The sequence below is a fragment of the Ornithodoros turicata genome, chromosome 2 (genome assembly GCF_037126465.1).
Source record: "Ornithodoros turicata isolate Travis chromosome 2, ASM3712646v1, whole genome shotgun sequence".
Classification (NCBI taxonomy): domain Eukaryota; kingdom Metazoa; phylum Arthropoda; class Arachnida; order Ixodida; family Argasidae; genus Ornithodoros; species Ornithodoros turicata.
The window spans coordinates 20,515,540-20,537,750 of record NC_088202.1 but is presented as its reverse complement, the minus strand read 5'-3'; the positions used below and the strand labels follow the sequence as shown (position 1 = coordinate 20,537,750).

General features: G+C 46.3%; 2 protein-coding genes across 2 annotated transcripts; one reads left to right on the top strand and one right to left on the bottom strand.

Moving 5' to 3' along the window:
• The first annotated feature begins 13,186 nt into the window (after positions 1-13,186).
• LOC135384380 (uncharacterized) lies at positions 13,187-13,873 on the top strand. Its single transcript, XM_064613584.1, has one exon. The coding sequence runs from the start codon at positions 13,187-13,189 to the stop codon at positions 13,871-13,873; it is 687 nt and encodes a 228-aa protein (XP_064469654.1).
• A 4,831-nt stretch (positions 13,874-18,704) lies between these two features.
• On the bottom strand, positions 18,705-19,589 carry LOC135384379 (uncharacterized protein K02A2.6-like). The gene has a single exon (XM_064613583.1). It carries the CDS (start codon positions 19,587-19,589, stop codon positions 18,705-18,707), a length of 885 nt encoding a protein of 294 aa, XP_064469653.1.
• Positions 19,590-22,211: the final 2,622 nt, after the last annotated feature.

The following is a 22,211-nucleotide window of genomic DNA, read 5'->3' as shown; positions in this document are numbered from 1 at the left end:
GAAAAATACGGATTAAAGAAAATTGAAGTTTACGCACTAAATCAAAAGATTACTGTACAATTCTGAGTGTTGTTGAATGCAGCCATGCCAATGCAGTAAGCAACATTCACAGTACGTAAAATGAAGCTGTGTATTCAGCATCTAGATGTAACATAATAATTGTCACAGCAGTGTGCACCAATGTAGTTCATGACTTCCTTGGACAAGATGTGGAACCAAATGTTGGAAATACAAGGCAGGGATCAGGTACAAGTTTTCTTCTATTTGTTTTCCTTATAATATGCAGCATACTGCACATAGTAAAGAAGGGTTCTGGATTCTAAACCAACGCAGTTGAAATCCTTAATTTACCCCAAGCTGTACTATTGTTGTCTAATCTGGGGAAACACCACAGAGGGCAACTACGATAAAATTGCAGTGCACAAAAAAAGAAAGAAAGAATGCCTGGTATACGACAACCATGTCTACAGGCTGTCTACAGGTGCAATGTGCTGGACCCTCGTTGTAAAGAGGCCCAGCAGGGGTGCCACTACAATCCATCTATCCAGCCCCTCAGCTCCTTCAAGACATGTAAAATACAGTAGACAATGCGTTCACTTGGAAATCAGACATTTACACAAAATTGCCTTGCAAATTCAGGATCTTTTAATGCCGTCCCAAACACTTGCCATTACGGTATGAAATCTATCACTGTACCACCTTACAAGGTTCCACTGCTACGGACCAACTACAGAAATCAGCAGAAACTGTTCCTCTTCCGAACAATTTTTTTCAGCTGATTGGAAATGGCCTTCCTGTGTCCAGTTTCAAAACAGAGTTACACAAACTTGTTGAAGTGTTATTAGAGACAGTCCACTCTGTTATGTATTTTTGTGTGTGTATGTGTGCGTGAAAATGTGGACAGCTCGGTGCAATTGTGTATATTATTTATGTGGTTGTGATTTGCTGTATGCTCGTAGTGGTAATATCTCAGTTATCGCATTTATATGGCTTTTTTTAACAATGTTAGGGTGATGACTTCATGGAAGTGGAAGGAACAGGAGAGGAGCAATGGTCATGACAGTTGTCCGTCAGGTACTGGACCAATTTTTTTTATAAATGTGGTATATAGCGTGAAGTTGTTACTAACCAAAAGTTTTTTGTTCCCTTTAAAGGAATCTACAGGTGGTGAGCATGCGTAAGGAATTGACATATCTCAGTACAACTTAGACCTGCCTGTTGCACATGAGATGTGTGACTCTACTTACACACACAAGCTTCTGCAGGTTCGATGCATGTATATTTTGAAACATGAAAGACAGAGTGCTAAAAATATATCTGAGGTGAAAAATTGAGCAGTTCACTGCAGTAATTCTATAGATTTATTTTCAGCATTTTGGGAAAAATATAGTGATGGCAAGATTACCTGTGTTGTACTGCCAGACCATCTGCCGTTGGAGTTCCATGCCCCAGTTATTATATATAATAGCTGTTTGAGGTTATTACATATTTATTATGCAAGTTTTGTACCTGTGAGTTCTTGTAAATGTGCTCTGCGGTGATCATACTGGACAGAGAGCTATGCCTGTATAATAACAGTGACTAATGTTCTCCTGCCCATAAACCTATTCCTAGGGTACATCTGCACCCTTGGAAGTCACTGGAGAGGCATGTTAGCTTAGCTCAATTGGTAAGGGCCCTGGAAGGGGCCTGGATCGGTAATACAGAAGATGTGGATTCAAGTCCTACTACTGGCTAACCTTTCTAGTGACTGCCTTCTTTCATCATTCATTTCTTAGGCACTTGATGCTTTGTATGTATTTGCCTTTTCTATGTGTTCCAGTCTCAGAACATCAACTGCCATGTTCAAAAGAAGTGGAAAATGCCTCTGCAATCTGGAACCCATCCCAACATCTCTTAATCGACAAAGTAGAATTTGTACAGAACCGCACGGTTTGTTGCTCGTGATTATCATCCTTTTTCCAGCGTCTCAGCCATTAAAGCCAAACTCTTTCTTACTCCTTTGATTACCAGATGAAAGGTATCACGCCTGGCATTCTTTCATAAGTTATATTACAGTCACACTCCTCCCCACCCCACTTACTGTCAATCCTCTCACAAGTTACTTCTTGACTTCTTGACTTCTGACAAGACTTGATGACTCGCACAAAGTACTTGCTCCACCTACACAAACAAAAAAATTCCTCTACTCTCCGCACCAGCTGATGGTGTCAAACTGGAATGACGTTCCTGCCCACATAGCATCAGAACAAAATGTATCGTCATTTATTTCCAAGTGCTATGATCGTTTTCAGATCGAATGAATTTCTTTGTGGTGAGTGAACAAATTTTGTTTGCATCATTTTGGTATTTGTCTTTTTTGGATAAAAAACCTCCCGCATTTATGTAAATCCCTTCACAAGGGTGTTTAAGTAAACAAATGAAATGAAGAACTTCGTGATACTTTCATAGTTGGAGCATTTTTAATGCATATTTTAAAACAGTGGCTGCTAAAAATGTGTCAGACACCGTTACAAAGGCTGCCGTCTGTATCAGGTGAATCATGATTTTTCCCAGAAGCCCAATAATGTATAACGCTGCATCACATATGCTATTTTGGAGCAATCTCTGCAGACATATTATGAAGATATTATCTGAGTGCCACAATAAACTATATGAACCACATTTCATGTTACATCATCTTCGACTACAACATGCCTATTTGAATATTTGAGCAGCCCAAGATACAAAGCTTGGTTCCTCAAGGTCTACATCCTACTCGAACTGGGTGTGCACTTTGCACACAAAAGGAAAATTGAGAATGAAAAAATAGCTAGGAAGCAAGCGAACTGGGGTTTTACATCATGCATGGAAGATTGAGGTTTTCGATAGTCAACTTGTGTAATGAGCACTTCTGGAGGACTGAGAGCAGGAACCGAGGTCACACACAGGGTAACCTGCATAACAGTCTGATTTACTTCCACATAACGATCATTAAAATACTTGAGGCGCTTAAACAATACTATTTGGGTGCTATCAGACAGTAATAGTTCAAACACTTACGACATATTGACGGAATGGGTGGACAAAAGGATGCGTCAGAACAGGATTGGATTTGTGTCTGTGGTGGAATTGAGAGCCCAATGTAATTCTTACTAGGCGGAGCAGGGTGATGAGATGGTGCTTTGTGTCAGGGGTCAGCACAGTGGTTTATCCAGAATCCCAAGCATGGAGGAGTGTTGAAAAAAGTTCGAGGGGAGGGGGGGGGGTCATTATTATAGTTGCATCATTACCGACATGTGTCTACAGCTGAAATTGTAAGGGCACCCCCTGTAGGGGGTACTTCCACCTAGTATCTTGGGTATTTAAAGCATGTAGTAGCCACTATGGGAAAGGCTTTGCGTATCCTGTTCACCGCGCAGACTGGTATAACGATTCTCTTGTTTTTTTCAAGTCTGTGCAACATCCATCTCACGAACTGTTGGTATGTAGTGTACATATCTATTTCCTGTATGAGACACGCAAGCTTTGAACAAAGCTAAAGCTAGTAGGACGCCGAGTATTAATTCAGCTGCACTCTTTCTGAATATGTGACGAACAATAACGAAAAGTTCAGAAAAACTATTTTGTATTGAAACCAACCAGCATGATTGTGCACGAGATACGTACGCTTCTTACTTGTGAATATGAGCGCTAGGTTCGTGCTGCCCTCGAAGTTCTAAATATGCTACTTTAAGAGCAGCTCCTTGCAACATAAGCACTCGACTTCTTTCGGCATTATTATGCAATGAACCACTCCGGCCCCTTTACACGGCGCCGTCAAACATGAAATTTACACAAACTGTTCATGTGCTTCATCGTGATCGATGCTGAAAGCTCATCTAACAGTCTGTCGTTGGAACTTCCTCTTCATGCTGAAGTCGATTCGCGGCTCAACATTTCAAAAGCAAGGCCTCCAAACTCTGCTGCACGTAGCAGGTGCCTCTCAGCTGCTGAAAGGTAGCTGAAAAGCTGACTTGTCGACTCTGCTGTGCTTCCGCGTCCATATTGAAAAAGCACCCAGCAATACGGAAGTTGCGGAAACCTCCCGAACTTCCGGTGTGGACTTTCCACCAATAAACGTCGCGGGCGTTTGACGTCATACACATGGGAAAACCACTGCATAATAGCTAGAGTTTTGCGCTGATCGCACGAGTTGAGGGCAGAAATCGAAACCGCTTTTCGGCTCCTTGTTTGGAATAGTTGGCGGCTCCGCAGAGACGAAACGTTTCAGTTGTAACTTGAGGGCACCATGTAGGTTCGTTATCCATACAAACAACGACGTTGACCAGGTTCTGGTCAGAGACCCTTTAACAAGAAAGTTACATTTTACCATATATGTGCTTTTGTATTCTCCTGTTGATGAAAAAGGTACAGGAATAATAATGGAGCACATAGGTGAAGCTGAGAGCTGTTCTTCGAGAGTGTGCTAATTGTGACAAAAGAAATATACGAAGAAAGTTGTACAGAAACAGCAAATGTCTGCTGAAAAAGTTTTAGAAATCTGGATGATACTACCTCATGTAGTTTCCGTCCAAAAGTAGGACTACTCGACATTCTTCAGTCGCAGCACGGTGCAGAGGTGGAAGTTGTGGCTAGAAAAAGATTTGGCATGTTCACAAGGTCATTAGTGCACACCGACATACGTGACAACATAGAGAACATGATGGCTGCAAACTCACAATTATTCAACAGCACAAGAAACGGAAAGCATGAGTAAAAAAAGATAGCGTCCATGCAGCACGTGTAGAACCACATAATCTCAGGGAAGGTAGAATCGGGAGAGCAATAAATGACTTGCGTCCGAAATTGGGTAACTTGGCATAGTTAGGACCAAGGATATGGGCTGCTCCAATACACACTGTTTCTATAGTACCCTTTCAATTGTCTCGCATGTATTTTTTCTGCTGCATCGAGCGAAAGAGCATCAAGGTACCTAGATTCACTCTACATTCATAATTGCAATACATATTATGGGGCTCTACCCCATCTCTTGAGGTAATGTGCTGAAATGGAGTAATGGGTTGCCTCAGAGCGATGACGGAAACCGTATGGTGTCCAAAAGCGTTAGAAGTGCTTTGACAATTTGTGTGGGGCCAGTGAATAGTACTGCAAGGCATATTTCCTTGAGCTTGACGTGCAGAAGCTGCATACGTGTATCAGTGCATAATTGATGTTAAGATACAGAAACTATAAAGCTACGACCTTAGGGTGTTTGTATGTCAAATGAAGTCCATTGGTAGCAGCCCAAAATTCACATATGAGGTCCTTACCAACAATATGCATGTTAGAAGTGTCCTTGTTTAAGAAAAAGGGTTCTGCTGCAATTGTCCCCCTCTGTGCCCTGGACTACGCCATTCTCTTCATGATCCGTGGTTAGGGTCCTGTTGTGCACCTGTGCGAAGACTTGCAACTGAAAGACAAGGAAAAAAGAGAGAAAAAATACTGGAATTACAATGTGAAAGCATGATATAAAGAAGAGTGCAGCTACAGCCACATAGCGCGGACAATGACAGTGATATTGTAACATGCTGTGGTACGTAAGTGGTTGCAAAGTTTTCCATTAGTCTTGCCATGGTCACTTGACAGTTGGCTAAAAGTAGAAAAGCTTTTGATGCATGACACCAATCTCCTTTTTCATTCTCCCAAGGAACCTACCTCCCCTCACTGTACAAAGAGTTGCGTGGCATGATGATGCCACAGACGGACACTTACAAAACATATGAGCAAATCTGTCTGTGCAGTCCTGTACTTCTCATACTATAGAGTACAACGAAGTCAAGTCAATAAGTCACATTGCAGTATAGCTAACTTCAATGAACAAAAACCTCAGATAAGGAGTCGCAACACTTTATATGAGTAAAAAGTTCTGCTGGCCACCTTATCATCACTGGCGTCACGTAACAGTATTTGCGTATTCATGGATCAGGAAGCATTAGGTGCACCTTCATGCACTTTGTGAGTATGGAGATGGGACGTAGGTTGTGGAACACACTCTCATGGAGAAAGGATTAAGATTTCAAAGAAAAGCAAGTAAAACAATATCAAAGAAGTCTGGCATTCTATAACAGGCAAATAAACAGAAAGCAAGAAAAAGCGCATGCACTGCAAATTCAGGGAAGAATCAGGTTCAACCCTAAAATTTCAGGCTCCAGTTATTGCGTGCACCTGGAGGATGACACCTACATTATGGGCTACAGGCTCATATTCTGGGCTATAGGTTTTCAACATGCCACTTGATTATTATGCGACAAATTCAAAAAGAACTGTTACATAATCCGGTGAAGGCAGATCATGTGTATTTAAAGGGGCACTAAAATGCAAAAAGAACTATTTACATGAAAGTACGTGTTCGGATTATAGTATAATACAATCGAAACTAGCTCACAAAGCACCACCATTTGAAGAAAAACGCAATGTAAACAGTCTTTGGCAGCAATGAGCACGATTGAAGAGGGGCAGCAGCGAGTGGCAGCATCCAATGAGACAGTAGGAGAAGCCTTTCGTGTTTCTGTGGATTTGGAACGGGGCTGGCCGTAGCACGTACACCATATATGTGCGACATGATGTGTGTTGGTCACATCACTTTTTCAATACAGATTTACTGAATCGTTGCCCACAACAGTTATCACAAATGTTCCACTGACAACAATTATATTCACGTCCTTCGCACTATTGTTTTTCACAGTTACTGCTCTATACCATAGCATGTGCGGCAGACATTCACTGCATTCGTGCCGAAGCAAGGAGCCTGGTATAGTTCTGACTGCACCTTTGCAATGGAATCAATGTACATATTGAGTTACGATGTCATGTGAAAAGTTAGCATGTTAGCAGCTACGATGTCAAAGTCTGTCTGGGGCACGATAAAGCTGAAGACCCTCCCAGTACTTAACACAGCGTGGCCTTCCGAGGTGAAGACCGGTGAAAAAGCAGTTGACAGACACAAACCGTTTCCGGTGCCAATTTATCTGTGTGAATTGCAGTAGTTGGTCACATGACTCCAGTGTGCTACAAAGAGAACAAAGTGGTGTTTTTTATAACACAGTCCTTTCCTATTATTCTTTCAGTAGCTTATAGGAGCCACTGGAGCCAACTGACTTAGGTGCGGCTGCCAAATATGCCGGCTGTTGATTTATTGCGCACCGTGCTGTCCAGATGTACCATCCTGTGCCGCCTTAGGGAAGGTACCCAGGGCTGCTGCCCCTCTACCCCCCCCCCCCCCATGAAACGGCTCTGACTGCATGTGACGCAATGTAAAGTTAACTTGTTTTTTGCATTTTAGTACTCATTTAACACCCTATCCGAAGTAATTGGTACTTCCCTTCATTCATCTTTGGAGGCTTTGACGGAGTTTTGGTAGAGCGGGCTATCCAAAGCAGCTCCCAGGTCAGGACTGCAGTTGCAGGTGACCTCATGAGAGCTATAGTGCAAGGTGAAGGCAACAGTGCTCAACAGGAAGTTATGCAAGAAGGGTAAAGCAACATTACATCACTCTGTTGGAAAGCGAAGCATCCTTCTCGCAATCAGGACCTCTTTCGATTCACGTGGGTAAGCTGCAGTCATTGGCGCAGGCTCGGGACTATGGTGGGCTGCTACCATGGCACTGTATGTTGTGCTTTCACACACTGTCACAGCCCCCTTTAGAAGATTTGCCACATAATCTGTAAAGAGATAAGCAGTACAAATGCCGGTATCATAAACGGAAAGAGATTTTCATACTGTAAGTGGCCTTTGTCTTCACTCTAGAAACTACTTCTGCCCCTTTCTTTGTTTTTAGGAGCTTCCTCCTGAACATCTGCTGTCCATCCTTTCCATAAGCATACTCCCGGTCAGCATTTTCATTGAAGTGCAGGGCAGCTATTTGTGTCCTACAAGGAGTGATAGAAGAGATAAGACATTGTAAATGTGATACCTCACAAATAACCTTTTTGACAACCTATACAGTAAAGAAAAAAGGTCAAGCTCTACGTCAACCCCTTGTCTTTCTTCCCATTTCAAAGCGTGGGTACGCACCTAGCACGCATAACTTTCGGTGTGTATGCTGTGGACTTAGGAGCGAACTTCAGTATGACGGAGTGGTATGACTCGAGCCCTGATGTCTGACCCACTCTTGATAGTTGTTGAACATCCTTCAGTAGCCTTGGGTTCAGTACAATCTTCAGAAGTCTTGCATAAGCTACGGTACCTGTACATTCAGAGCATTTGTTGTCCTCGCCATGTACACTGTACATACATTATGTCTAGTACATGTGAAGTATGCTAGACTAACACACTAAGGAAAAATGTGCTTCTCCTAATTCAAATTACCAGGCTGCAGCCACGGCCTTTCTCCAACTGTGTCATGTAAGCAGCGATGATATGGACCTTCGTGACCCGTATGGACATTTGTAATGCGGCGTGTCATGCCTAATGAAGTAACGTTAGTGTCAGAGCTACATATCTGTTATTATCTGATTAAGTCTTACTTTTCCACATGCTCAGTAACAGTTCTGAATTCCCGTCAGCTGTGGAATTGCACCAGTAGAGATGGTTGCAAATATGCTGCACCCATGGTTTTAAAGGAGCACCTGCACTGGCTTTGGCTGCTGTGTCCAATTTCTTCTTCAAGCCTGCATACAAAATTTAAATACATAAGCCCAACAATAAAAATTCTTGACATAAATTCAACGGCAGAGCACTGAAATGGTCATGATGTACAGCGTATCAGTAGCAGTGCAATCGACCCTAGGGTGTGGGTTACACAATAAGCAAGTAAATATCACCTTTCACCACATGCCAGGTATCAAATCCATGCACTATGCTGGGTTCCATTTCACGCATGTGCTTTCTCACTGCAGGATGTCGATCAGTCGTAATGGATGCCACGATGATGTGATTTGATTTCAGTTCGTCCAGACATCTCACAAATCCCACCTTTTCCATGTTTGTGCTGGAAGCAACATCTGGAGACTAGAGCAAGAAGAACACACAAAAAGAAAGAATCAAACTATGGCAGCTGGTAGGCCTTATACGAGTAATATATGTGCCAAACACTTACCTCACCAACCTGTACTTGAACGGAGCTGACGATTTTCTTTGAATGGGCTTTCATAAAAGTGTATGTCATGTACTTGGCACAGTGAACAGGAGAATCACATCTGCCATCTCCAAGGAGGTCAACAGGCATGTCTTGAAGTGAAAGGAGCAGGTGGTTGTGTTCTGCATTCCAAACCTGTAAGATTTGTGCAATATAACAGCCATTATTGCAGAAAGCAAACTCAATACCTCCTTATACACTGAAGCACCGATGCTTGTCAGTTACTACTTATCACAATCATATGATGATAATTAATATTTTTAGATAGATTTGCAAGTATTGTGCAAGCAACTAGGAACTGGTACCTGTGATACAGCAGGCAGTAGGCAACCTTTCTGATATGTGTCGTATGCAACCTTTGAAATCATTTGTATGTTGATGGAGCTCAGCAGTCGAAGAACCTTTAGACAGGGACGTAACGTTTTATTATGTATGCTCCCAAACATGCAAGTACACACCTTGGTGGGACTGGCTCCGTTGAACAGTATTGAACGTTTCCTGCAGCCATCCTGTTCAATTCTGGCTGACTGTTCCAAGAGAATTTGTGGCCGCTTGCACATTCGGACACAACAGTGAGAAGTGTGCCCCGAACTGATGTGGTAACCTTGCATGACCCACTGCAACTGCGACATGCTTTGAACAATTCCAGTAGTGGGGCTTCAAAGACAATGAATTTTCGCTGTTCCACTAGACATTCAGGTGTAGTGGTGTCTCTAGAAAATTAATTGGCCATCTTTAATAATAAGTTTGCTTCAACAGAAAGTGTTCCTGTACCCTTCAAGGCAGCTATCCTCAGATGGATAGTAGCTCTCATCAGTTTCTTCTCCCACTGTTGATGTCATACTGATGTTCTGCACCTGTCCAAAGACTCCAAAAATGTTAGAAGTCGACATGCTAACCTCGTTGATACGCACCCATTCTGGCGCACCTGCCCCACTTTCGGAATAAACCCGTTCCGTGCACACGCACTGTTGCTGCCTCCCAGGTTTACTGCTTTCTCACAGGTTATGGGCCCAGAACACTAGAACTGTGGATATGGGAGACAGCGGCAAGTTTACGGTTGCAAAGCTCACGGACGGCAATTATCAGGTCTGGAAGTTCAAAATGAAGATGTTGCTGACCCGGGAAGGAACGTGGACGTACGTGGACGGACCTACTCCACAGACACCTTCTGGAGACTGGACGGCTGGCGATGAGAAAGCGCAGAGCACGATTTGCCTCAGCGTTGAGGACAATCAGATTGTGCACATCTGTAATTGCGGCTCAGCGAAGGCGATGTGGCAAGAGCTACGCAAGGTTCATGAGCGAGCAAACCTTAGCAATAAGCTCTACCTGCTAAGGAAGCTCTACCAATCCAAGTTAGCGGAGGACGAAGACATGCAAGGCTATATAAGGCGTACCTTGGAGTTAGTCGAGCGGCTGAGAGGGATCGGACAGGAGACCACGGATTCCCAGGTTTACTGCTTTCTCACAGGTTATGGGCCCAGCACAAAGCCCAGCCAGTTATGGGGCAAAAGAGCAGCGGCTCTTTTGCTAAGTGGTCTCCCGGAGAGCTACGAGGCGCTCGTGACAGCCCTGGACGCACGGCCCGACGACGACCTGACGCTGGAGTACGTCAAAGGAAAACTCGTGGACGAGTATATGAAAAAGCGAGCATCAAGTAGTTCAACGTCTGGTTCGGGAACTGCCCTTCAAACGAAGAGAGACGACAGTAGGAAACCTTCGTCCTGCGGGAGGCATTGCTACTACTGCAAGGAGGTAGGCCACTTGAAGTGGAACTGCCCCCGTTTGAAGGGGCGCAGGAAGCCTCGGCAGCGCGCTAAGGTAGCAGCGTCCGACCGCTCGTCATCGTCCGAAACTGCATTTCTCGCCGCTCCCGAATTGCCAGGTAGACCATGGTACGTTGACTCTGGCGCTACCAGCCACATGTGTAACGACAAGGATTTCTTCACGGAGAATTATCGTCAGTCAGCAGAAACTGTTACCGTGGCGAATGGTCAGATAATTTCTTCACATGGAATCGGTGATGGCATTCTACAGTGTCGCATTTCTGACTCCAAGTGCAAGTCGGTCAAGGTGATGTACTCTACGTACCCTCCCTCGAGAGTAATCTTCTGTCTGTCAAGCGCCTCATGCAACAAGGCAACGTGGTGACATTTCAAGGAGACCACTGTATCGTCACTAGGAGGCAGGAGGTGTTGGCTAAGGCAAGAGTGGAAAATGGCCTCTATCGCTTGTCCACTTTGAGTACTACGGCTGCCAATGTCTCTCGGACGTCTAGTCACCGAGAGTGCGTACACGTATGGCACCTTCGTCTCGGGCATAGAGACGCAGTAGCAGTCAAGCGTTTAAAGCAGGAGGATTTGGCAGATGGGATCCTGATCGGTGACTGCGACCACTTGGTAAGATGTAACAGCTGTATCAAAGGAAAGATGAAGAGGGCATCCTTTCCTAAAGAGACTTCGTCGCGAGCGGGAGCTGTTCTGCAGCTTGTCCACACGGATGTCTGCGGCCCCATGAGGACTCTAACGCCAAGCAAAAACAAGTACTTCCTCACTTTCATCGACGATTTTTCACGATACACAGTCCCGTACCTGCTGAAATCTAAGGACGAGGTATCTGCAAAGCTGGAGGAGTACTTGGCCCTGATGAACACGAAGTTTGGGCGTCATCCGCAGATAATTCGCGCCGATAATGGGACAGAGTACACCAGTGGCAAGACACAGGCCCTTCTGCGCAAGTACGGTGTAACATTCCAGCCATCAGTTCCGTACAACCCAGAATGGGGTCGCCGAGAGAAAGAACAGGACACTCTGTGAGAGCGCAAGGAGTATGCTTTTCGGGGCAGGCCTTCCAAAGTTATATTGGGGCGAGGCTGTTACGACTGCCTGCTACCTTCAGAACCGGCTGCCTAGCAAAGCGGTATCGAAAACTCCTTACGAAATCTGGACTGGCAAGAAGCCCCACCTGGAACACTTGCGCATGTTTGGGAGCACGGCCTATCTTCATGTTCCTAAGGAGAAGCGAGACAAATGGGACGCTCGGGCTCTTGAGGGTGTGCTAGCGGGCTTCAGCGAGACGCAGAAGGGGTACCGGGTGCTTCTTAAAGGTAGTCACAGTGTCAAAGTGACACGCAGTGTGATTGTTGACGAAAGCCCGATCATGGAAGCGTTCTGTGGAGAATCACCCGCTTTCCGGCTTCCGGGCACACAGCGTTCGGAGCAGTCGTCTTCTGGTGACGTTGAAGTGGAGCTGCCTAGCTTTCGCCCTCCTAGCTTGCCCTTGCGCGGTGACAGCGTTGGAGATGTTCCGGTGACTGACAGAGTTGTACCAGGGTCCGGTGCGGATGTTCAGTTGGCAGATGGAGTTGCTCCCGCAGCTGATGGGGATGGTCCCGTTCAACCACGGCGCTCGAGTCGGAGCAACAAAGGAGTACCTCCGGACCGTCTTTCTTATGTAGCCTGCGCGGCATCCGCGCCCGATCCAGTTAGCTGGAAGGACATGCAGAAGTTGCCAGCTGCTGACAAGGACAAATGGATAAAGGCTGCTGTCGATGAGATCGATTCGCTTCACCAGCTCAACACCTGGGTTCTTGCACAGTTACCGGAGGGCAAGCAGCCCTTCGGCTGCAAGTGGATTTTTAAAATTAAACGGGACAAAGATGGCAACGTTGAGCGTTACAAGGCAAGACTGGTCGCTCAGGGGTTCTCCCAGCGGTTTGGAGAGGACTATGATGCCACGTTTGCTCAAGTCGCGAAGCTCACCACACTGCGGATTCTTTTAACAGTGGCAGCTGCCGAGAACCTGAGAGTTCGTCATTTCGACGTAAAAACCGCATTTTTGAATGGCGAAATCGAAGAAGACATTTATATGCAGCAACCGGAAGGGTTCATCGCTCCAGGGGAGTAACATCTCGTGTGTAAGCTTCAGAAGTCGTTGTATGGACTTAAACAGGCTGCCAGGGCATGGAACATCAAAGCCAATCAAGTACTACTTGGAGCGGGCTTCACACTGAGCCAGGCAGACCCCTGTTTGTACACCCAAGTAGTGAACGGATCCCGGCTATACGTGCTTGTATACGTGGACGACATGTTAATTTGCCATCGAGACAATCCTACCATAACAGGAATTTGGCATCAGTTGAATAGGCACTTTGAGCTGAAGGACCTTGGACATGTCTGCCACTACCTTGGTATCGAGATAGAGAGACCACGTCACGACTGTTTCCTGCTACATCAGAAGAACAAAATAGATGCATTGCTGGAGAAATATCACCTCAGTACTGCTAAGATCAGCTTCACACCAATGGATCCAGACTATCTGAAGTTTACGGGGGAAGAAGACCTACTGCCCAGCAACGATCTGTATCGGAAAGCAGTCGGAGAGCTGCTGTATCTGAGCACGACGACACGACCTGATATCGCCTGCGCAACTGGCATACTTTGTCGTCGAGTGAGCAGTCCGCGTCAGCGAGATTGGGGGGCTGTGAAGAAGCTGTTCAGGTACCTGATGCATACTCGGGACTTTAAGCTGACCCTTACAGGTCGACAAAGCTTGGACTTGACAGGATATGTCGACGCAGACTGGGCCAGCAACGTCACTGACCGGAAGTCAACAAGTGGCTACATCATCCTGCTTGGAGAGAGCCCGGTCCAGCAGAAAACAGTCATCTGTTGCTCTGTCGAGCACCGAAGCAGAGTACATTTCCGCGGCTTATGCTTCACAGGAAGTTTTGTAGCTGCGTCCATTGTTGGAAGATTTCGGACTAGTCATTGATCAACCGACACCTATGTTCGAGGATAATCAGGGCTGCATTAAGCTTGCCCTTAGTGAAGGGATCAACGCCAGGACAAAGCACATCGATGTCCGTCACCATCACTTACGTGATCTAGTAGCACGCAACATCATCAACTTTCAGTACCGCGAGTCCGCTGACAACATCGCGGACGCGTTGACGAAACCTTTACCACGACCGAGACTGGAGGCGTTAAGGCAACGGATGGGGCTCATCGAGGGATAACCTGTCGAGGGGGGGGGGGGTGTTAGAAGAAGTCGACATGCTAACCTCGTTGCGTGCGCACCCATTCTGGCGCACCTGTCCCACTTTCGGAATAAACCCGTCCCGTGCACACGCACTGTTGCTGCCTCCCAGGTTTACTGCTTTCTCACAAAAAATGTTACAAGGTCTGCAACACGTAACAAAGCTAGTGGTTCCACCTGTGGACTTGGCAGAATCTGCGAAGAGGGGGTCGATGTAATTATTGGCCCACGTGATGTCCTTTCAGGTGTCTTTGTGTCCGTATAAGGATTGCAAAAATATTATCCATTGGATACAGACTCACCCCTATCCTACCTCTTGAGCAATCACACAGGTGTAACTGGTAGAAGCAAGAGGGGGAGACGAAGCCACAGGTAGGAATGCTGTCACTCCTGGCAAATCCGGATCATCATTTTTAGCATACCAGCTTCCAGCTATTTCTGTCATGTTAACTTGAGTGCCTGGATCACACACACATAGACACAAACAAAAAGAGTAATAAGAAATGCGGATCACATTGAGCACTAATCTTGTATACACTTCTTACATGCAGACTTCATAGTGGTTGGAGAGACAGTGCTGCAGTATGCATGGTCGAACTCGACTACAGTTGTTTCCTGCAAAGTAGGAAAGTTCAAGTTTACTGAGTATATTTGGTTCTGAATTCTTGCAGTGCAGATCTGGACAAGACTTTTTTACTGCGTACTTCACAAACAGTGTCCGTCGACGTGGACAATGTGCTGGCAGCATCAGTAGTGTCATCCGATACGGTGACTTCCATGCACAAGTCCATGAAATCATTGCAGTCGACCTGAAACCGTTTTAAAACTATTTCAAAACAGAAATTTTCAAAAGATGACCAAATGATGAGATCTCTACACACTACGAAGCAGTCCGGCGCCACTTCAACACCGGAATGTTCCTAAAATTAAATTTGGTCATGTTCACAATGCCCAGTAGGTAGGATAACACAAGTTAAATGGTATACGTCAGCGCTATATTATAATTTATACATGTGTGACACCTGTACATACCTGAGACGTTGTGCTGAGCCCGTCACCAATGCGAAGCAGAATAACAGGTGACGGAACGGCAGTTTGCTTCAGACGTTTTCGCACTTCGCCAACTGCGGCATCTTCGTAGTCATCGGCATGAGCGCATGGCTGCTCATGGAATGAGCACACACGGCACGACTGCTGTATCTCATAGCCGAGTGCTTCGAACCACTTTCGTTTTCGTGCATTGTCCTGTGGAATCTTGTGGTAGAAAACGCCCGTCGTCGAAGATGAACGATTTCCGCATCCCCGAACTCCATAACGTACACCAGGCATTCGTAAATACGTGACACAACAGTGACAGACAAGTGATTTGACTACTTTCACAGACTTTCACTTCATGCTTCGCGCTGCCGGTATGACCACCCACGGCGTAGACAATAAGCGCGATAACACAGGCGGCCTTGCAGACGGCCTTGCAAACGGCACGGCGCGTCGTAGCTGAATGTTTTATTAGTATAGAAACTATCTTCTTCAAATGCCTGGAAGTGATTTTTAAAATGACGTTTAGTTATAACGATAATGTGTGTCAACTTTGTTCTCTAGAAACTAATTGTCACGTGGTACAGGTTGACCAATCCCGGACGCCCTGGACCTGAAACCCAAGTTACTCTTTTTTGCCGTTTGTTGGCAGCACCGTCCATGTTCCGGCAACCTTCAAAATATTTATACGTAAAAAATATTCCGATTTGTGAGGTAATGCTTTCTCTGTGTTATCAAACAATGATAATGTGCAGGATGGTGGGCCAAAATATGGGGGTTATTTTTTACTTTTCGGCTCCTTTAAATTATGCTCAAATAGAATAAAACATTTTGATGAAATAATTAAATTAACGAAATAAGAATAATAATTCTAATAATAAAAAAATAAATAAGATAATAACAGAAATAAAGACCGAAACGTGTGCAAAGTTATGCCAGCCGCCTGCTCTAAAGCGAAACGCACCGCCTCCAAAATATTGTCGCCACCGGCGCGCGCTCTCGGAAGATCTCTGATTGGCTGCGCATTATATGTATAAATATTTGGATGCTCATTGGTCTCCATGAACTGTCGTCAGTTTCCTTCGCGCTGATTGGGCGAGAGTCATTTGATTGAGGCGCGAGTATCCAAACCAGGTCCCCCAAGGTCGCCATTTTCCCATGTATTTGTTCCTATCCCGATGCGTGCAATGCCGGAGGCCGCCCTTAGATACCCCATTGTTACCAGACGTTGGCTTGCGTTCAATTGTAGCGCGCTAAAGATCCAGTTGAAGCACAATCCAAGCCAGGCCAAGTCACCGAAGGAGAAATGGACGACTGCGCCTGCGGCGGCTGGTAGGACAGGTACGCTATGTGATGCACGCAGCCGTGCACTAGATCCTTCCGATCGCTCAACACGTTTAAAAACAGGACCGAAAAGTGAAACACGACACAGAAAGTTGTTATACGCGTTTTATTTGAACATATAAAGATTAGATTCATTCGCAGAAACAACAAAAACATTTTGCCGCTAAACTTAGCGCGCTGAAGTGATCCGGAACGGCAACAGTGGGGTATCTAGTGGCGGCCTTCTTCGTTGCACGCTTTACCGAGGTGAGTTTGGGGGACCTGATCCAAACGGTCCGTCGAACGGAGGAGAAAGGAAAGCGACGGAGGAGACATCACGTCTGTCCGGCCATGCGTGTTCTCTCGGACTGCAGCCGTTGTGCACGCAGACGCTAGCGGGTAGTTTGAGGGTTTTGAATGATTTAGATTTAGATTGTGGCGAAGTGCTAATGTGAGAACGGAATGACACATCCACCTGATCATCACAACAGCGCGAAGACGAACATGACAGGGAATCCCTGCACCTCCAAAGGACGCAGAAATCGTCAGAGAGGAAATCTGCACACTTTCCGACGTACCGCATGTGAACGGTAAGACAAGTTTGATTGCTTTTTGTGACCGGTACGTTAGCGGCGTTTCATTGTGCAGTGCATTGCCGTAACTTGTACGTTTCTGATATTCCGCTAATCAAATTATGTGTGGTTAAGCTAGTTGCCCCTCATGCACGTCGCAGCCATTCATTCACTGTGATCTACGAACATTTGTGACAAGTGCGCTTTGGTGTGCACCTACAAAATCAAGATTGATTGCCTATCATAGCAGTGATTTTGTGCAGAGTTACGGATTATCAATAGATTTTTTTTTAGTTCTCCCGCAGCCATGGGCAACAACGACGCACATAGCTCAGCACTGGCTTCTGAACTGCCCTTCGATGTCGAAGCACCTAAAGCTCCAGTGAAGCCTGTTACCAGACGTAAAAAGATACGTACTGTAGCTTTTTCGAGGCAGTTCCCGAGCACAAATAAACTTGATTTGTCATACACCATCGCTTTTTGATTGTCTGCTTTGGGATAGCATGATCGTTGCTCTACAGCAATCGCCGAAGACAAACGGACGAGGCTGTCGGGTAGGGGGACGAGAGGAGACGAAAAACCAGAGGAGAGAAGGGGGAGGAGGTTGAGAAAGGAGGTCGGTCTGCGCATGCGCACTCGGCCCTAGCTGTTTTCCCGCGCTGCAGCTCGGGGACGCTGTGAGTGGCTCCTGGAGATCACGTGGTTTGGGCGCCTGCCATTTTGCCCGGACCATTGCGTAGACGGGAGCTTCCGGCGGATGGTTATGCACACAACTCCGCGTTCCTGAGTAGGTTGCAAAAACTGATTGTGCACTGCGACAGCTTTACCCTGCGAAGCTTCAGCTTTGCCAGTCTGTCATAACGAAACTACAGCCATAATGCTCTCGTCGTCTTATGCGACCGAGCGCCATCGGCATCAATTCAGAATATGTTTTAAACTTGGAAACGTCTGTTGGCGTGTAGGATCTAAGATGCAGTCTGGTAAATTAGATAGTGCTTCCTCCCTTCAGCTCCGCCGACCGTATAAAAATCTGAACGTCTTTGCATTTGCGTAGTGAGATCCTCCGTCACGCATTTTGTTCCTGAACCCGTGCACGAGCTCTGTTAGCACAAAGGTAAGCGGCGTGTTTCGGACGCTTTATCCTCAACTCCCAAGCGAACCAAGAGGTGTTCTAGTGACCCGGTATTTATCCATAGTTCTCTGAAGTGCCTTCATGATGTGCCATCATCCCTCTTGCACTAGACGGACTTACTTTGTCGGACAATTAGATGAGAAGGTGCTACTGGATAAGTGATGTTCGTGATTTCTCATATGCATCTATCAGATTTTGCCTGCTTCAAATTGTGTCACACATTATCTCCTTATAGTGTTGTCACTGTTGCTGTATGTACACTGGATATTTGTAGTATATCTTGTCACACGTGGTGCAACTGTTTATTCCTCGTCTTCTTCTTTGCCCTCTCGCGAGCCTATACAGAGCGCTCGTCGTCGTTAACACAATTACATCTCCCCTTTCTCAAGTCAGTCTAAAAAAAACCCAGTCAACATTAAACAAAAGATATTTTGTCCCAAAGCTCAAAACCCAAATTCTTCATTGACTCTTCTTGAAATGTCCTTGCATGATACGGAGCCACAGATTACTCTTCTAGGGGGTATCTCCGAGGCCTTCGACGTTGTCTGGTGCTTCGCCGAACTGGTACTGACTCCGTGGCTGGACCGGACCGTGGTTCGTTCTCGGGAGTGGAAGCAGGTTGCTGCTGCTGACATTGCGATGATCTAAGATGCTCCCGAGTACGACGAAGCACAGCACCGTCGCTCGTCCTTATGATGTAGGACCTTGGTGCCCCGGCGGACCCCACAACTGTTGCTGGTGCCCAAGTCTTGACTTTGCTGTTGTAGGCTGTCACTGGACTATCCGGCAGCAGTTGAGGCAGCTGTCTAGTTCCTCTGTTGTAGTAGACCTGCTGACGTTGGTGGAGATGCTGAAGCCGTGATACCACATCCTTTGGCTGTACCAGGCTTGGTTGCAGACATGCTGAATGCACCGGAAGAAGTGTCCGGGTGCTTCTTCCCATCAAGCGTTGTACTGGTGATTTTAACACCTTGTCCCGCGGAGTATTTCTCCACTCGAGCAGAGCCGTCTTGAATTTTGTGCTCTCATAGGCGTACTCGCTTAGTAGTTTCTTCGCTTCTCTCACTGCTCGTTCAGCCATGCCGTTAGACCTCGGGTAATGAGGGCTAGAAGTAATGTGCGTGACTCCGAGGAACCTCATGCCTTCTCGGAACTCATGGCTGCCGAAAGGTGGGCCATTATCGCTCAGAAACCTTACTGGAATTCCATGCGTGGTGAACACGTCTGTGCATATGGCTACCACCTCTTTCGCTGTAGATCGCTTTAGTGGTTTGACTTCGTAGTAGAAAGAGTAGTAGTCCACAAGGATCAAGAACTCTCTTCCACCCTGGCTGAAGAGGTCAGCGCCGATAACCTGCCATGGCAACTTAGGGAGTTCATGGCTTATCATAGGAAGTCTCTCGTTTCGTGGTCGATGCTTCTCACATAGAGCGCAGTTTCTTGCTAGTTGCTGAATCTCAGACGTGATCCCGGGCTAGAACATGACGTCCCGCGCTCTCTCTTTCATCTTTTCTTCTCCACAGTATGAAGCATGCAACAGCTTTAGTGTGATTTGCCGCATTCCCTTTGGGATGATTAGTCTGTTGGAACGAAACAGCAGACCATCCTGCGCGTGAATTTCTTCCTTGTAGGTCCAGTACTGACGCACCTCGTTGTCAACTTCGTTTTTATTGTTAGGCCATGCTGTTTCGGCGTATTTTCGGAGCTTCTGCAGCTGGCTATCACGTTGTGTCGCTCGCAATATGTCCGCTATTTTCCACAGTTCCCTTAGAAGTCGGCCCAGGACGCACATTCCCCCAGGGCGTGAGTCGTGACGTTGCACACATACGTGAGGCCGACAACGGCAAGCCCTATCACCACCACCACCTGTCCGCTATTTTTTTCGTCGGAAACATCGAGGTATTGAAGTACGTTTACATAGAAGTGCTCCTCTTCTCTCAGGCATTCCTGCTTCAGAAAGCGTGATAAAGCATCTGCAATGAACATTTCCTTTCCAGGTTTGTATACAACGTTAATCGGGTATTTTTGAAGTGCGAGCCTCATTCTTTGTAGACGAAGTGGACACCCGTGAAGAGGCTTCTTGAAAAAGGCTTCCAACGGCTTGTGGTCGGACTCGACCTTTACGCTGGGTTGTCCGAAGATGTACTCGTGGAACTTCTCACAGCCGTGTACAATGGCGACCATCTCCTTTTCAATTTGTGCATATCTTTGTTGAGTCTCCGTAAGGGAACGGGAGGAATACGTAACGGGATGCCCTTCTTGTGTTAAGACAGCTCCAACTCCATCCTGGCTAGCGTCGACTGAGAGCGTCACAGGCTTGTCTGCTTGAAAGTACGCTAAAACCGGTGCCTTCGTTAACGCTTCGCGTAGCTCTTTGAAGCTGTCTTTGTGTCTGGTTGACCATTCCCAAATTGTATCTGTTTTGAGCAGTTCACGTAGCGGTGCCGACACTTGTGATGCATTGGGGATGAATCTTGACACGAAGTTGATCATGCCCAAGAAGGTACGAAGTTCCTTGACATTTGTTGGCTCAGTAACGGCGAGAATATCCTCGACTCGCCTTGGATCCACAGCAAGTCCTTCTGACGTGTTCATTTGTCCCAAGTACCGTACTTGCTGTTGAAGGAAACAACATTTCCTGATGTTTAGTTTGAGGTTTACATCCCTGCATCGCTCCAGCAGCCTCATAAGGCGTTGATCATGCTCAGCCTTGGTCCCTCCCCAGACAAGGATGTCGTCCATTACGACATCGACACCGTCGAGATCCTGTAGGACCCTGTGCATAGCTCGTTGGAAGACTTCAGGAGCTGTTGAAATCTCAAACGGCATCCTTAGGAAACGGTATTGCCCAAACGGTGTGTTCATAGTACAGATGTATGATGAGTCCTTGTCGAGCTGAATTTACGAAAAGCCAGACGATGCGTCAAGTGTCGAAAAGTACTTTGCCTTTCCCAGACGCGGCGCGATATCTTCGAGTGTCGCCATAGCGTAGTGTTCCCGAAGCAGCGCCTTGTTGAGATCTGCGGGATCAAGACAGATCCTGACCTTATCTTTCTTGACCACGACCACCATGTTGCTCGCTCACTCGGTAGGTTCCGTCACCTCGGCGATTACTCCGTCGGCTTCCATGTGGTCGAGTTCGCGCTTGACTTTGTCTTTCAGTGCAACGGCGATCCGCCTTGCTGGTTTTACAACTCCTTTTGCATGGGGTGTTAACTTCATGTGGTACTGTACCCCTTTTAGCTTTCCAATGCCTTCAAAGACGTCGCGATAAGGTTGTGCTGGACCGTACAAGTGATATCCGTCGCTTGTTTTTGTAGCAACTGCCGAATGCACTGTGCGCTGAGTCAGACCTAGTTCTTCCGACGCTTTCCCACTCAGGGTAAGCGGTACCTCTTGTGGTACTACGAAGAACAGCACCTTTGTGCTTTGGCCGTTACATGATGCTTGCAGAGGAATCCTGCCTGCGGCCTTTTGCTTGAAGCCAAAGAAGGTGTTCAAAGTAACGTTGCATTTTGAAGTCTTCTCGTTAGTGACTTTTCTCAACTGTCCGGCTGACATTACGGAACAATTGGCACCAGTGTTTACTCTGCAGTTTAGCTTCACGTCCTTGATCGTAACCTCAACAGACCGGAGATCGCTCGATGCGACGTTATTTACGGACAGCATTTGCAAGAAGTAAGTGTCTTCTTCACGTTCCACTTCAAGGACTTGTTTTGCCTTCGGCTTCCTTCTATATTTCTTTCGTTGTCCTTTGCTTCTGCACACACTGGCGAAGTGGTTAAGTTTACCGCAACTCTTGCATTCTTTGCCTTGCGCTAGACATGCAGCTTTATCGTGCGTATATCCACACTTCGAACAAGTTCTCGTTCGCTTCGTGACCACGTGAACGTCCTTCACTTCATCTTTTTCCTTCTGGATATCGTCAAACTGCTGCTTGCTGAGCTCCCTCATCCGACATGTTTCTATAACCTTCTCACATGACGGATTTTCCGAGATCAGCCTTTGCTGT

Bases quoted from the DNA above. Each gene is read 5' to 3' on its own strand.
- LOC135384380 (XM_064613584.1), top strand. From the start codon at position 13,187: ATGTTAATTTGCCATCGAGACAATCCTACCATAACAGGAATTTGGCAT.
- LOC135384379 (XM_064613583.1), bottom strand. From the start codon at position 19,589: ATGATAAGCCATGAACTCCCTAAGTTGCCATGGCAGGTTATCGGCGCT.